The sequence below is a fragment of the Erpetoichthys calabaricus genome, chromosome 5, assembly GCF_900747795.2.
Source record: "Erpetoichthys calabaricus chromosome 5, fErpCal1.3, whole genome shotgun sequence".
NCBI classification, from domain to species: domain Eukaryota; kingdom Metazoa; phylum Chordata; class Cladistia; order Polypteriformes; family Polypteridae; genus Erpetoichthys; species Erpetoichthys calabaricus.
In genome coordinates, this window is record NC_041398.2 from 181734392 (window position 1) to 181751968 (window position 17577).

Below are 17577 nucleotides of genomic sequence, written 5' to 3' on the forward strand. Positions count from 1 at the left end.
GGATAGGAATATAAGTAACAAGCTGGTTAAGTTTGCAAATGATACCAAGATAGGTGGATTGGCAGATAATCTGGAATCCATTAAATCATTACAGAGGGACTTGGACAGATTTGTGGCAGATGAAGTTTAATGTCTGTAAATGCAAAGTATTACACATAGGAAGTAAAAATATTAGGTATGAACACACAATGGGAGGACTAAAAATCGAGAGTACACCTTATGAGAAGGATTTAGGAGTCGTAGTGGACTCAATGCTATCTACTGCCAGACAGTGTTCAGAAGCCATTAATTAGGCAGAATGTTAGGTTATATAGCATGGTGTGTAGAGTACAAGTCCAACGAGATTATGCTGAAGGTTTATAATTCACTGGTAATGCCTCATCTAGAGTGCTGTGTGCAGATTTGGTCACCAGGATACAAAAAGGACAGATCAGCCCTATGAAAGGTCCAAAGAAAAGCGACTAGGCTCATTCCAGGGCTATAGGGAATGAATTCTGAAGAAGGATTAAAAGAGCTAAACCTTTTCAGTTTAAACAAAAGAAGATTAAGGGGTGACATGATTAAAGTGTTTAAAATTATGAAGGGAATTAGTACAATGGATCCAGACTGTCATTTTAAAATGAGTTAATCAAGAATACGGAGACACAGTTGGAAATATTAGGAAGTTTCTTTTTCACAGAGAACCATAGACACTTGGAATAAGCTACCAAGTAGTGTGGTAGATGTTAGAGACTTTCAAAACTAGACTTTATGTATTTTTAGAAGAATTAAGTGGATAGGGCTGGCGAGCTTTGTTGGGCTGAATGGCCTGTTCTCATCTTGATTGCTCTAATGATCTAATATTGTCACTGATTAACAGTTGTTTTGTGAAATCTATGAAAATGAGCTTGTACATTATATATATACATATAAGTTGTTAGACCCTTAAAGTGTCACTGATTTTGGGAAGTTACCCTTGATTATACTATAGTATAAATCCATTCTTAGTAATAATAAATAAATATTTGAAAATACCTAAAGAATTTTAAGCCATTTTTTTAAACCATTACTTACCACCTGGCCTTTCATGTCTTCCATCTGTGTGCAGAAGCATTGAAATTGGTAGACCCACATTCTTTGATCGGCCAGCCACTACCACGTTTTTTCCAAAAGTATCAATACCTGATGAATAATATTTTTAGGAAAAATAATCAGCATAAATAAATATTACTATACGTTTTAGGAAAGTTCAACATACAAATGAATAATAAACTTATATCTAAGAAATAAAATTGCATAACTGAAATTCTGAAGAATGACAAAAACCTGTATTGATGTTAAAAGATACCATCTCAATTTATACGATCTGCTGCAGTGTGCATAGATGTAGTCCTCATTTGCAAAGCACATTGAGACATACAGTATACTGTTTTGTAAAATACATTTAAGTACATTTTTTAAATGCAATACTTCAAAATAAAAATGTTGGCCAACTGCAGTTGTCTAACACTCTTTGCCAGTAGGTGGAGCTTATGAGCTGTATTTAGCTCAGGGGTGCCCACATTTTTTCGGCTTGCAAGCTACTTTTAAAATGACCAGGTCGAAATGATCTACCTACATTAAAAATGATTTTATACAGTATATATATTATATACACACACACTTTATACATAAAATATATGTTCCTTGCATAACTGAATAACCCTTATGGCGCAATAACAATTCAATACATTTATGGTCACTACAGTATTTGGATTTAATAATCTTCATGTGGGAAAAGGCTGACTCGCATAAATAAGTAGAGCCGAATAATGCAGTCAAGGAGGTAGCACATTTCCTCATGTTTGGGTACCTTTCCTCTGTGAGTAAGTTCCAAAACTGTCCATGAGCCCCAGACTTCAGCTGAATGTCATCCTGTAGTGTCAAAATCTCATCCTCCACTGTAGAGGAATTTTAGGTGAAACAGTGTTGCAATTTTTGATGCGAGTGAATGACCCTCAACATCTTCCCTAAATGATAGCACTTAAATGTAGCAATTGGCTCAAGTAAAGCTGAGTCTTGAAACCGTCTGTCAAAGTCTGACAGACAATTTTCAATCTGCTCTGTGTAGCGTATGTTGTCAAGTTGCGCACACGCCTTCCATTGAGTCTCCAGCTCTGACACGAGGTTTTGGATGTTCCCCAAATCAAGGCGCTGCAGGTTTGAGGACAGATGTTGCATTTTTCGTTTGAAAGCATTAACTGAGCTAATCATATTGACCATGGTTTTGTCTTTTCCTTGCAACTGTAAATTAAGCTCATTCAACATGTTGGTCAGATCAGAAAAAAAATGCCAAGTCTAATAGCCATTGATTGTTATTAAGCTGCTTATATTCTGCATGTTTAATGACAAGGAGAAACTCCTTTTTCTCCGGCCAGGGGTCTTGAAATCTCAGCAGGAATTTCTCCCTAGCCATCTGCTACAACGAAGGCCTCTTTTATCATCTCTCCATCTTGGAAGGACTTCTTATGCTTAATGATCGAGTGACTGACCCGGAACGATGCTTCAGTGTGTCTGCCTTTGCTTTTGAATTCAGCCGAGTGAAAAATGACGGCTGTCCGATTAACCATGATTTTAGTTCCCTCTCCTTTCTCTTTCTCAGATCGCTTTTTGGAAGGAAGTCAGTTTTGTAGTTTTTATGAACAGTTCGAAAGTGCCTTTCCACATTTTCCTTATTTGGAATAGCAATGATAGATTGACACATCAGACAAACGTACTTCGATTGTGACATTGTGAGAAAAAAAATTCCTCTTCCAATTCCACATCCAGCCCATAACCACCCCAACACAATTTTTTTTTTTTAAATCCCTTCTTTAGTCGATATAAATTGGAAGGCTAACTAGATCACTTAGATAGCCGGAGTTTTGCAGTAGATCGCGCGTTTGATCGTGCGTGCGGGATGACCGGTGTTTTAGAAGAAAAGAGATCTCAGACTGGCCGCCGTGTATGTCAATCAAGTGGCAAATGCCATAGGGAGGATATATGATAGACTAACACTTAAAAAAAATTTTTTTTTGAACGCAAAGCGATCTACCTGCACTACCTTTCCGATCTACCGGTCGATCGCGATCGGCGTATTGGGCACCCCTGATTTAGCTAATAGATGACCTCCATTACACCTACTGTATGACTCAGAAAGTTGAAGATTTATAGTTCATATTTTATACAAAGCAATCAGCATGCCTAATAGAATAACCTAATTTACTGTTTTTATACTAGTTATGACTACTATTCATTTACTTTTAGATGTGTAATACTTAACAATAGACAAGAAAGACAATGAAAATGCACTTAACTGAAAATCAAAAACATATTTTTAATTCTGATAAATGCTAAGATTTCAAGACAGGCTTTCACAAACAGATACAGGAAGAGAGTTTGCTAGAGTATGAGCCAAACAACTGAATGAGATTGCTGAAATTTGGATAACCTTGTTATGGGAAATTTTAGCTTTTTCTTCTTGGCTGCATTAGGTGCAATGCAGAGCACACTTATGCACACACCTATGCTCACTCATAATAGACAACCACACTCATTATGGAACACTTGAGAACTGCCAATTAACCTAACAGACTTATTTTTGGAATGTAGATGGAAAATCAGAGTACCTGGAGAAAACAATACACAAAGATCTGTGTACACTCCTCATAGATTGTGACTATGATTCAAACCCAGGACTTCCAAAATGTAGAGCAGCAGTAACCACTGCAAGACTCACTCATGTCAAAGTATAATTTTTAAATTCCAAAATATTCAAATATGTTTACCTGTTCTTTTAATAATTTCCCAAACAGCTGCTGGTGTAGCAGGTATCATTGACTTTTGATCAAGACAAAGTTTTCCAACATTAACTATGTGAAAACCATCAACATCCTTTTCAGGTGCAACAGCATTGCATACCGCACGCTCATTGATATGTTCTAAAAGAGGAAATAAAAATAAATAAATAAATAACACTGTGTAAAAGTCTTAGGCATTTTAAACAGTTCACAAAAATATTTGTCATCAGAATTGAGCATATTTTAGAGTTTCAAAAATTCCTTTTGCAAATAGTGAAGCAATACAATAAGATATGTGAATATCCTTAAAAAAAGAAACATAGTAATAGTCAACTGTTCATTAGATAAACAAGAAGTCTTTATAGCCATATAGCCCAGAGCTTAATTAAGCAAACATAACAAGTGCTAATGATCATTGACATAATGTGCTGATTGAATCAAAGTGATTAACTGAAACTGAAACAGCAGTATATAGAGAATAATAACAGGGCAAGAGACATCATACTAAAAAGTTAGGTAGATGTAGCATTTTTACCTGCAAAGTAAGTGAAAGTAAACATAGCGACAAGACTCAAGGTGGTCATCCTACATCAGTGTTTCCCAAACTCGGTCCTGGGGAACCCCTGTGGCTGCAGGTTTTTGTTCCAACCGGATTCCTAATCAGTGACAACACCTGATAGCACTGATCTCATTTAATTAGCTGGTATTTTTTTTTCTTTTATTCGACATTCAGAAAAGCATAACAGCATGATTTTTACATTTAGAAGACATTTAGAAATATTTCTGCTTTTGCTATAGATTTAAATGCTTAACTCTCTTTTGTTGATTTCATTATACTTTGCCTTTTCTCTGTGCAGTTTTTTCCCCTTCATTGTATCTTAATAATGACAATTTAAAACGAGCAGATCAGACACTCAGTCAAACAACACTGAATAATCAAAGGCTGGAACTATTTTAGAGTCAGACCCACTAATGAGTAAATAATGGATTAATTAAACAATTAGAAGACCTAGAAAAGTAGAATGAAAATCAAGATGAAAATACTGTTAAAAAGAAAAAAAATACATTATTCCTATATAACTGCTTGGTACATTTTAATATTTTTTTTTTAGTAAACTTAGTTTTCTAATTTCTATATTGTTCCCTAAACACAGAACTTGGGGAATATCAGTTCACTTAATTAGCCCAGGAGTTCAATTAAAAACAGAAGCTGGTTGGAACAAAAACCTGCAGCTACAGGGGTTCCCCAGGACCGAGTTTGGGAAACACTGTCCTACATCATCAGGGTCTCTATTAAGCATACATTTTGCAGCAGGCAGGTGATTCTAGATGTACTAATTTCTTCTCCCGACACACAAACAAACTAGTAAGATGGTGGACTAAGAAAACTAAGTGCAGCAAACAACAAATACATCAAGGTTTCTTTCCTTTTAGTTCTGAAGATATCCAGCACTGCTATCAGCTCAGAACTGGCAAAAACAGTGGGACTCTGGTTCACACAAGTCTAGAAAGTTCTTATTAGAAATAGGCTTCATGGAAGAGTTATGATCAAAAAGCAAATCCTCCAAAGTGGAAATAAAGCTAAACTCACCTATGCACAAATCACAAAGACCGGGGTGCATAAAAATTGTTGCAAATGCACTGCCAGATGGGTCAAAATTAGTCATTTTTCGCTCTGAGAGAAGCTACTTTATCTACCGAAGTGCTGAACAGTGTTACATGGATGAATGTCTTTCGGTAGCAGTGAAACATGGTGGAGGTTCTCTGCAGGTTTAGGGCTGCATTCCCACTAACAGAGTTGGTTATTTGATCAAAAATTGATGGCTCCCTCATTATGAAGAAGTACATGCAGGTTCTTTTTCATCATGTACAAGTCATCTGATCAGTCCCAACATTATTCTGCAGCAAGACAATGACACAAAACATATCCAAAATTATATAAAACTATCTGCTACAAAAAGAGAAACAGAGTCCATATGGTAAGGCCCCTACAGAGCCTTGATCTCAACATGGGGTTACTTAGAGAGACAGAAGCAAGTAAGACTGCCAAAGTCTGCAGTGGACAACCAGACTGCCCAAAGAAAACCCATAGATGAGTGGGGGATTTGCAAACAGACAAAGGGACAATTTCTTGATAACACACAGTAAGCATTTTACTAGCACTCTTCTCACCAAGCTCTTTCTTCCCTTCCCAAGTCTTGCTATAAGACGGGTGAGAAGGGAGAACCTCAAACTGATGAAACTAAACTACATCTGAAAAAACTTTCAATTTAAAAGGTTTTGCCATTTAAAGTTTTGATAAAAGTGGCAATTTAAAACAGAGATCCAATTTGAAGCAATGCAAATACATGCAAATAACTTATACAATTATATTAAAAGTATTCAATAGATTAATTTAGGTAAAAAATACAACTACGTGACTAAATCATTGACACTGTTGAAATGTTGCAAAATGTGGATAAATAAATTATGGCATGGGAGAAAAGAGTTTGTACTAGTGAGGAAAAGTCCTGTAACATTTATTAAAATGTAAGTGGCAAAGGTATACCAAATGTCAATTAGATGGCAGCTGCCATAAAAATGACAGATTAGTATTTATGGCAGACCAATTAGATGGTATCAGGCAAAAAAAGTCAGAGCAGAGCAGTATCATCACATATTTTCAGAGAATACTGTAGGACACGACATGACTGATGCAAAGTTCTGGTGCATCTTGTGAAGTTCCTAGTAACTTCCCAACGTTTCATATAATTAGCTTTTTGTCACATTTTTACATTCAGGGATAGAATCAGTCTTCTGTAAATATAATCCCAATATGTGTGAAGTCAATAAGATTAATCATACTGTATTTGGAAAACCACAAAAGTTCTTTGAATCCAATAAAAAAAAAAAAAAAAAAAACTTCTTTGTCTGCAGACAAAGTTATATATTAAGGTAAAAAGTCACTTGATGCTAGGATCACCAAATAAGTTCACTCTGAAGTTTATTAATGCTGCCACACGTCTACCTTAAAGCTCCAGAAAATGCTCTATTTTTAATTTCCTGTCTCTTCTATTCCTGCCCAAAACTTCACAGTATTAATAGCAAAACAGAAAGCTCCACTGGTAAGGGAACTCCTTGTGTAATATTGCAACACAGCTTCTACACACCACATCAGAACTAAATTTACAAATTTGTAATAATTGTATACATTGTTCAAATCTGTAAATACACAGATGTAGCCATGAAAATAGGTGATATGATCTCTGCTCGCAGTATTTCGTGTGCTAGGTACTTCATTATGTGCTTGGTTAGCAAAAATCTAAAATGACAAATTCATTAAAATGTAAAGATTAATCAGAATGAATTATAACAGCGTTTCTGATAATACAGTCAGTTGCAATATGTGATTATTAATAACAAACAATAATTTCAAATGGTCACTATCTGTTTTTATTTTAATTACAATTATACATGTTTATGTATGTGTGGAAGAAATTAAATTAGTAACCCTTTTCTTTCTTTCTTTCTTTTTTTACTATTCTAAAGCAGACTGTTTAACACCATTCCCTGGGTTTACTATCTTAACATTTCAAGAATGTTGAAGATTTTCTTTTTTTTTTTTTTGTTATGCTTATAGTATTTAGACTGTATTGGCAATAGATATCTCTATTTTAATTCACATACACCGCTGCTGGGGGCTTGTTTTGTTTTGGATGTGCTCTGTCTCTAGGTATGTCAGAGTACTGGGACTTTGTGAAGTGTGGTTCAGCCTCACGTGGGGAGGCAAAGCGGGGTGGGGCGGGGCAGAAAGAGAGCAAGTTATCTCTAATCTATTCTTTTAATCCTTATAATTATAATTACCAACATAACAACAGACTGCATGGCAATAACCCATGGGAAAATTTGAAATTAAGGTCAAAGCTGTCTCACTTTTAGTTAAGACTACAAAATGACATCAAAAATTCAGAATCAATGTCTCCAAGACAGGACAGTTAATTTTGTGAGCTGGAATGTTAATGGCCAATCACAAATTAAAAAGAAAGAAAGTTTTCTCTCACCTAACAGGTCAAAATGCTAAAATAGTATTTTTACAGGAGACCCACTTATTAAGCAAGGATCAGTTCCAGCTGCAAAAAGACTGGACAGGCCAAATGTTCCATTCCAGCTTTACAAAAAAAAACTAGAGGTGTGGGAATTCTCAAACATAGAACAGTTTCATTTGTAGTATCAGATGTTGTATCTGATCCTGGAGGGAGATACATCATTGTTATGGGTAATTTATTTAATTGTAAAGTGATTTTGATAAATGTTTATGCACCCAATGTGGACAATAGGGAATTCATCCAAAATGTGTTTGCATCCATTCCCAATTTGAACACTCATAAAATTATAATGGCTGGGGATTTTAATTGTGTTTTAAATCCAGACCTAGATAGGTCTCCTGCCACAGGGGCGATGACATCTAACACTGCAAAGGCAATTACACAGTTTGTAACTGACAACAACTTATCAGACCCCTGGAGATTTCTAAACCCAAATTCAAGAACATATTCCTTCTACTCACCAATGCATCATTGCTACTCAAGAATTGATTATTTTTTTGTAGATAACCATTTCTTGCCTATGATTAAATTCTGTAAGTACAACACTATTGTTATTTTCCGACCATGCCCCTCTGATCCTTGAGATAAAATCATTATGCCCCACATACTCATCTCGCAGATGACATCTTAACCCACTTTTATTAGCAGATGAGAACTTTACAGAATTTATATCAAAACAAATCATTTTTTTCCTAGAGACAAATGTATCCTCAGATGTCTCTGCAGGAATACTCTGGGAAACCCTGAAGGCCTTCTTAAGAGGACAGATTATCTCATATCTTTCCCACAGAAATAAATTGGAAACCAAACAGGTATCAAAGATAACCAACAAAATTACTAGAATAGATCAAGAACATGCCAGGTGTCCAAGTGAGGCTCTTCATAGGAAAAGGCATGCTCTGCATTCAGAGCTCAACCTCTTAACAACTAAAGAAACTGAACAACTCGTTTTTAAATCAAGACATCATTACCATGAACATGGAGAGAAAGCTAATAAGCTATTAGCTCAACAAATCCACAAGCAAGAAGTTCGCAATGCAATCCCAGCAATTACCAACACAAACGGAGACATAATCATTGACCATAAAAATATAATGCACACATTTAGAGACTACTATAAATCCTTATATTCTACTGAGTTTAAAGAAGACAAGACACAATCTAATGCATTTCTGGATGCATTAGAGATACCACAAATAGATACTCTTAGTGCAGAGGAATTGGATAAACCTCTGGTGCTACCAGAATTACTAGATGCTATAAAGTCACTTCAGAGTGGGAAAGCAGCAGGCCCCGATTGCTACCCTGACGAATTTTATAAGAATTTCTCCACTCAGCTAGCTCCCCTCCTATTAGCAACATTCACAGAAGCCAGAGACAATAAAATTCTACCTCAAACTTTTCGTCAAGCATTAATCATTGTCTTTCCTAAACAAAATAAGGACGTATTACAATGTGCATCATACAGACCAATTTCACTTCTGAATATTGATGTTAAGATACTCTCCAAAGTCCTAGATAGAAGGATGGAGAAAGTGCTGCCTTCAGTAATATCACAAGATCAAACTGGATTTATTAAAGGCCGACATTTAGCGTCCAATCTTTGACACCTGTTTAATTTAATATACTCATCAACAAAGTCAAACATCCTAGAGATTTTATTATCCTTGGATGCAGAAAAAGCATTTGATATGATTGAATGGAATTACCTTTTCACTACATTGGAGAAATTTGGGTTTGGCCCGAACATTTGTGCATGGATCAAACTACTGTATAACAATCCAGAAGCTTCAGTTTGTATTAACAACATTAATTCAGACTACTTTAAACTAGAACATGGTACCAGACAAGGATGCCCCTTGTCACCACTTCTTTTTGCAATCGCCATTCAGCCACTGGCAGTCCACTTTCGAAATGCTTATGAGATAAAGGGGATTATCAGAGAAGGATTTGAACAGAAAATTTCTCTATATGAAGATGATGTGGTACTGTATATACCAGACCCACAAAATACTGTGCCTACAGTCCTAACAGCACTAACAGAATTTCAAAAGATTTCTGGTCTCAGAATTCATTTGACTACAAGTGTGATCTTTCCAGTGAATTCTCAAGCACACAATATTAGATTGGACACCTTCCCTTTTATCATCACAGATCAGTTCAAATATCTAGGGGTAAGAATCACAAGTAAACATAAAGCTCTTTATCAACAAAATTTTGCTGACTGCAGGCCCGGCCTTAGGCATAGGCGAAGTAGGCGACCGCCTAGGGCCCCGGCATCCGGGGGGCCCCGGATCGACTCCTTGGTCTAATTTTCACGCATTTCACAGAGCTTCCAGGGGGCCCCTGGATCCCCTTTCGCCTAGGGCCCCTTAATACCTAAGACCGGGCCTGCTGACTGTGTGAAAAAAATCAAGCAAGACTTGCATAGATGGTCAACCCTTCAACTCACTTTAGCTGGATGAATTAACATTGTTAAGATGAATATCCTCCCTAAGCTTCTCTTTTTATTTCAAAATATTCCAATATACATCAATAAATCGTTCTTTAAGAAATTAGATTCAACCATAACCACATTTATTTGGAATTCAAAACATCCACGTATCCAAAGAGCAACCCTACAAAGGCCAAAGGCAGAAGGTGGCATAGCTCTACCTAACTTTCAGTTTTACTACTGGGCAGCAAACATACAACATATTAAAACCTGGACATTGACACAAATAGATGAACATATGCAGGCTTAGTCTGCAATAGAAATAGAATCCTGCAGTTCATCTTTATACTCCTTGCTTTGCGCCCCAATAAATGCAAGTTATCACCAATATAGAGTATCTTTTATCGGTGGCACCTCTGCACGAGAACCACCTTTTTCAACACTCGCAAACATATGCAGTTTTTAATGTCTGGAAAATATTTGGGATTAAATCACTTTGAGATCTGTACATAGACAACGTCTTTGCATCCTACAAACAATTACATTCTAAATTTAACTTTCCTGCAACACATTTCTTTCACTATCTTCAAATTAGAAACTTTGTTAAACAGAACCTGCCCAATTTTCCTCATCTCCCACCTCCCGCTATGCTGGAAAATATATTCATCAGTTTCAAGGACTTAGGCAGCATCTCTGCAGTATGTAAAACCATTTTAAAGTCTCTCCCTTTCAAAGATCCAAGAGGACAATGGGAAAAAGGATCTCTCCCTCAACATATCTGAAAAGGAGTGGAAGGTAGCAATGCAGAGAATTCACTTGAGCTCCATATGTGCAAAGCATACAATTATTCAACTAAAAATTATATATTGAGCACATCTGTCTCGCTTAAAATTGTCCAAAATATTTCCAGGGCTAGATCCAACCTGTGAACGCTGCAATCAAGTTCCAGCCTCACTGGGTAAACATGTTTTGTGCCTGCACCAAATTAACATCATTTTGGACAAAGATTTTTAAATGCCTTTCAGACAGCCTTGGTGTCACAATTCCTCCTAATCCACTAACAGCTGTGTTTGGTGTACTTCCAGATGGGCTTAAAGTGGAGAAGGACAAACAAAGTGTAATTGCCTTCACTACACTATTGGCACATAGACTTATCTTGCTCAACTGGAAGAATCCTAACTCTCCTCTTTTAAGTCAGAGGGTAACTGATGTTATATATTATTTGAAATTGGAAAAAATAAAATTTTCACTTAGAGGATCTGTGCAAAAATGTTTCAAAACCTGGCAGGATCTAATCAATAACATTGTAGAATAAGCTTTTAAAGTACAGAGGAAGCAGATTCTCTCCCTATTCTCTTTTTTTTTGTTTTTCTTCTCCATTTATCTATTTGCTTATTTTTACTAGGTTTAAGTTTTATTATGCTGCCCATGCTCTCTTTCTCAAGGGAGGGGGTTGATTTGTTTTCAATCCTATTCTTGTAAAATTGATCTATTTGTATGGAATGTTGTGTGATTTCAATAAAATCAATAAAAATTTTAAAAAAATAATAATTTCAAATGGTTTGTATTTTTAAATTCTGTTATGTGTGGGTGATTTGTCACTGCTTTCAAAACCTTCACTCTTTTACTCAAACACTTTTTTTCAAAACAGTTGTCCAAATATCTCTTTTAATTAGTGAAATTCACCCATTTTTCTTGTTTTTACACAAATAAAAATAAACTGTACTATAGTTACTACATATGTTTTGGATCACTACCACAATACATTAAAACTTGTTTTACTGTAGAAACTTAATATTAATATTTAATAGTGACCTCAAATTAGATAAACATATAAATTCTTTTGTTAAGGCCTGTTTTCCAACTATGAATGTTAGCAATCTCTTTCTGTCTGTATCCAATCCTGAAAAGGTGGCTTATGCCTTTATTTCTTTGTGATGGTACTACTGTAACTCGCTATACACTGGAATTACACAACAATCTCTGTCATTTACAACTGGTTCAAAACACTGCCGCTGCACCTTTGATGGGAATATGTAAGCACGACCATATTTCTCCTATATTGGCCTCCCATTATTGGCTTCTGGTCCATTATGGAGTTGATTTTAAGGTACTATTATGTATTTTTTTTAAGTCCCTAAATTGAACAGCACCTTATTGTCTTTCCAACCTTTTACATTCCATCTTGCCAACTTACATCCTCCAATCAGACACTCTTAGTGGTACTGAGGGCTTGACTAAAACTTAAAGGTGATTATGGTTTTGCAACAGCCCTGCCTTGGCTTAGGAATAATGTATCTCCTCATGTCTGCAAAAACTGTAGCTATTTTTAAATCCAGGCTGAAAACACGTATTTTCTCTTTGATTAGAATTAGTTAATTTAATATTTGTATTTATTGATTTAGTATTGTGTTTTATGTTTTATCTCTTTTGTCTAATTTTATCAAGTCTGAGAATGCAGTTCTTTTTACCTTTATTTATTTTAATGTGCCTAAAACTATATGTTCATCTTTTCACAGGCAAATTATTAATGACCCTTTTGACACAAAGCGCTTGTGCACTTTGTGAGGTGGCGTGATATCCAGAGTGGGTTTCCTGTCTTAACTTGCACTCAGTGTCATGGAAATGTGTTTCTGCTCTCTGATGCATAAAAACAATTTACTGTATGTGGTCTGAGGAAGAATAGATGATTAAAGCTTTCAGAGCCATGCAATATTTAAAAACTATGCAGTTAGCAGTAATGGCATGGCTGCTTACATTGTATTGTGTTTGTCCTCACTTGCTTGGTAATTATTTTGCATACTTCACAAATATCAGGATATTTGTCAGTTTTCTTAAATTGATTATAAGCTGTGTGTGTTCCAACATCAAGTGAAAGATAGGACTTAAATTTAGACAGAGCACCAAGTCCATCACCAATTACATACTTTCATCATCTTTCTCTTCCATTCATGTGCCTTCTAACCTGACTAGCAACTTTAAATTGGCTATTTATAAATGTCTGAGTGACTCTAGTGTTCAGCAAACTTTCTGTCACGGATTGGTTTATGACTCATGTTGCATCCCAAAAAAGGATTATGACAGATTATGAAGGCTAATATAAAAAGGTGAGAGTGGTAACAACACAAGTTACTATGTTGTAAGCGCAAAATAAAAAGCACTGTGCTTTTTCGATTCAGGACTTTATGCATAATATTAATAATAAGAAGAATATTCTCAAAGCTATTTAATCAAATTCTGGGTTGCCTGGCCGAAACACATACTTGTACTAGTTCAGTTGTTAGGGTGGTATGTTAGTAATAACATTTCACAGATGGGGCCACCTGACTGAACAGAGGGAACCACGGAAAACTAAAACTAAATGTGTGATCCAGACATTGAACTGCAAATTCGTCCATGTCACTATCTGGGAAAGTAAGTTACATCATCCTGGCTTGATTCAGCAACAGAAAATGATTCACTCTGTACCAACATTTTTTTGCTGAATCATTATTAATGCTGGTGACTTCAAAGTAGGAATCAAGGCCTAGGCTAGCAGCATCTTGTTCATAGTTTTTACCTATTTTGAAGCCGTTTCCTGTGACTTAAAAAAATAAGAAGATGAAATTATCAGTCTTGTTGTCCTTTTAGACTTCAGTGTTGCTGTATGTTGTTGTTCAATTACTGAGATGAATCTGTAGCAGGACTGAGAGGATTGCTGTTACCAAGACTGTGCAGGGGTAGACAGAAAGAGGAGCAGATTTTAAATAGAGTTGCCTTTCATATGGAAATGGTCAGAGCAGAGCTCTTGCAGTCTTTGACAGGCAGCATATAAGTTTATATGTTTCATGAAAAGTAATTTTTCCACTTTATGTTTGAGTGTTTTATATTTGAAGACTGTGTATCATTGTATAATACAATTCATCCACTTAATAAGATATAATCTATCTATCTATAATGCAATGTTGACTGACTGACTGACTAACTCACTCACTCACACACTCACTCATCAACAAAAACATTATTTTCAATTCAGTTAAAAAGCTGGATTCTCACTGAGATTGCCAGCTGAAGGTAGGGAAGGCTACAGGGATCTGTGGTACCTGTGGTGAACTTCTCCAGGCTGGTGGTAAGGCTGTCCTCCTGGCATTGCAAGCAATCTTTGCTTCCATTTGGGAGACCAGTGTCATCCCAACTGACTGGAAAACAACACTTGTTGTCCCTATTTGGAAAGGGAAGGATGATTGCCTGGATTGCACCAACTACAGGGGGATAACACTGCTCTCAGTGCTAGGTAAGGTCCTTTCTAGGGTCATCCTCAGTAGGATCCGTGAACACTTGGTCACCTACCAGCAACCAGAGCAGTCTGGTTTTACATCTAAGATGTCTACCATCGACCAGATCCTGGCACTGAGGGTCGTCATGGAACGCAATTGTGAAAATCTGTAGAGTTTCTTTGTGGCCTTTGTCTATTTTTGTAAAGCTGCCCAGTAGAACATCCTGAGACTTCGCAGGATCCCCTCAAGGTTGCCGGATATCATGGCCGGCCTGTACACTGGTACTATGAGTTCTGTGCAGAGTGGAGGCAGAACCTTTGCATTTTTCCCAGTTGATTCTGAGGTTCGTCAAGGGTGTGTTCTTGCTCCTACTCTGCTCAATACTTGCATGGACTGGGTGTTGGGCAAGGTTGTGGGGTCAAGCGGCTGTGGGACATCTGTTGGCAAAGAAAGATTCACTGATATTGACTTTGCTGACGATGCTGTGATCTTCGTGGAGTCAATTAAGGCTCTGATCGGGGCTGAGTGTCTGGGCTTGCGAGTGTCCTGGATAAAAACCAAGAACCAGGCCGTTAATGACCTCTTATGCACAGCCAATAGCAGTGTGTCTGTCTGCAGATAGAGTGTCAACCTTGTAGAGAGGTTTACTTATCTCAGCATTGACATTCATGTCTCTGGTGATTCTTCCTATGAAGTCAGCAGATGGATTGGGATAGCATGGGAGGTCATGAAGTCACTGGAAAGGTGTGTGTGGCGCTCCCAATATCTATGCAAAAGCATGAAGGTCCAAGTCTTTAGAGTCCTTGTGCTTCCTGTCTTGCCATATGATTGTGAGACATGGACGCCATCCAGTGACCTGAGACAAAATCTGGATTCCTTTAGTACTGTGTCTCTTTGGAGAATCCTTGGCTACAGCTGGTTTAACTTTGTGTCGAATGAATGGTTGCTCATGGAGTCCTGAATGAGATCAGCCTCTGAAGCACAGCTTAGTTTCCTTTCAGATACTTAGGTTTCTTTTGTGATTCTGCAATAGCAAAACATACTAAAAAAAGGTATTTGGGTTTTGGAGTTTTTAAAGTTTTTCTGGGAATGTGTAGAAGGAAAGGAAAATTACGCTGTAAGAATTTGGCAACACTGCAAAAACTGCGGTAGCATGTAAACTGACGCAAGGAAACCACTTCCTGCTTCCTTTCTCCCTCCGTGCCACTCCTCATGTACTCCCCCATCGCTTCTGTGGTTGTCTTTATTTGCATATACCTGCAAATCATATTTGTCTGTGCAGTCACTCTCTATGTGCTCACAGCACTGAGCAGAAAGAACAACACCTTAGAATAGCCCAATTGTTACAGCATTATTATTGACAAATATCAACAAATAAAAAAACACAAGTTGGCTTATTTTCTTTTTTGTATAACATCACCAAATTTCGATTAGTCAAAGCATTTCTGAGGTTTTGAGTTATTTAGTTTTTCTATTTTAGGGGGTATTTTTACTCCAAAACATAGATGTATTGAAATCTCCTTTCATAGCAAATACCTACTGATTTAGATGTACAGCTCAGGTCAGATCAGGTTGGGGAGCATGCACTGGTACAACGCGTGTCCGCACCCACAGCATTACAAAACAGCTTGGCATCCTGGCTGGCAACCCTCCAGGCAGACACCCGGTCCACACCCGAAAATGACCATCTATTTTCCGTAAGCCAGGTGTTACGTGGGTGTCCCCTTGGCCTGGTTCAGCCACTCGGGTCCTCAAAAATGAGGATCCCGTGGGCCAGATCAACCTCAAGGATTCGCACCACATTGCCATAGTGCCGTAACTGACACTCTCAAACAATGCTGGTAATGTGCCTCATTTTGTACTCCATGAGCAACCACTCATTTGACACAAAGTCAAACAAGCGGTACCCAAGGATTCTCTGAAGAAACACAGTACAAAAGGAGTTTAGTCTTCGTCTCTGGTCACTGGATAGCGTCCATGTCTTCCAACCATATAGCAAAACAGGAAGCACCAGGACTCTAAAGAATTTGACCTCTGTCCTTTTGCAAAGATATCGGGAGTGCCACATACCCCTTTCCAGTGACCTCATGACAACCTCATGCTCACCCAATCCATCAACTGACATAGGAAGAGTCACCAGAGACATGAATGTCACTGCCAAGGTAAGTAAACATCTCGACAAGGTTGACATTCTCTCCGTAGACAGACACACTGCTGATGTCTGTGCCCAAGAGGTCATTAAAAGCCAGGATCTTGATTTTTATCCAGGAAACTTGCAAGCCCAGACACTCAGACTCCTCGCTAAGTCTCTCGAGAGCCACAATCACAGCCTCCATTGACTCTGCAAAGATCACAGCATCATTGGATGCTGTCAAGATCCAAGATATCAAGTCAAGATCAGTGAAATCTTTCTTCACTAACAGATGCTCCACTGCAGCTGGACTCCACGACCCTGCCCAACATCCAGTCCATGTAAACATTGAACAGAGTAGGAGCAAGAACACCCCCCTGATGAACCCCAGCACCAACTGGGAAAAATGCAGAGGTTCTGCCTCCACTCTGCACAGCACTCAAAGCACCACAGTACAGGCCGGCCATAATATTCAGCAACTTTGGGGGGGGGTGTCCCACAATGTCTCAGGATGTCCCACAATGTCTCAGGATGTCCCACAGAGCAGCTCAATCTACTGAGTCAAACACTTTAAAAAAATTGACTAAGGCTGTAAAGAAACTCATGTTCCAATATTCATGTTTGTGCTCCATGAGAATCCTCAGTGCCAGGATGTGGTCCATGGTAGACTTCTTAGTTGTTAAATCAGACTGCTCATGTTGCTGGTAAGTGAGCAAGTGATCACAAATCCTGTTGAGGATGACCCTAGCACGGACCTTACCCGGCACCGAGAGCAGTGTTATCCCCGTGTAGTCGCCGCAATCCAGGCAGTCACCCTTCCCTTTCCAGATAGGCATGACATATTCCTTCTTCTCACACTTTCATCAGTGGTACT

The 17577-nt window shown here is 37.7% G+C and overlaps 1 protein-coding gene across 3 annotated transcripts in view; it reads right to left on the reverse strand.

Annotated features, from left to right (window-relative positions):
• The window catches only part of LOC114642285 (bifunctional methylenetetrahydrofolate dehydrogenase/cyclohydrolase, mitochondrial-like), a 48560-nt gene that overhangs the window by 13206 nt on the left and 17777 nt on the right, over positions 1–17577 (reverse strand). For all 3 annotated transcript variants that reach the window (XR_007935133.1, XM_051928315.1, XM_028791243.2), the window contains exons 4-5: positions 3786–3938; positions 1054–1161 (exon numbers count right to left, since the gene is read on the reverse strand). Coding sequence is in view for 2 of the 3 variants with exons in the window: in XM_051928315.1 (XP_051784275.1) it covers positions 1054–1161; positions 3786–3938 (261 nt within the window). In the remaining variant the exon portion in view is untranslated. The remainder of the gene's footprint in view (positions 1–1053; positions 1162–3785; positions 3939–17577) is intronic.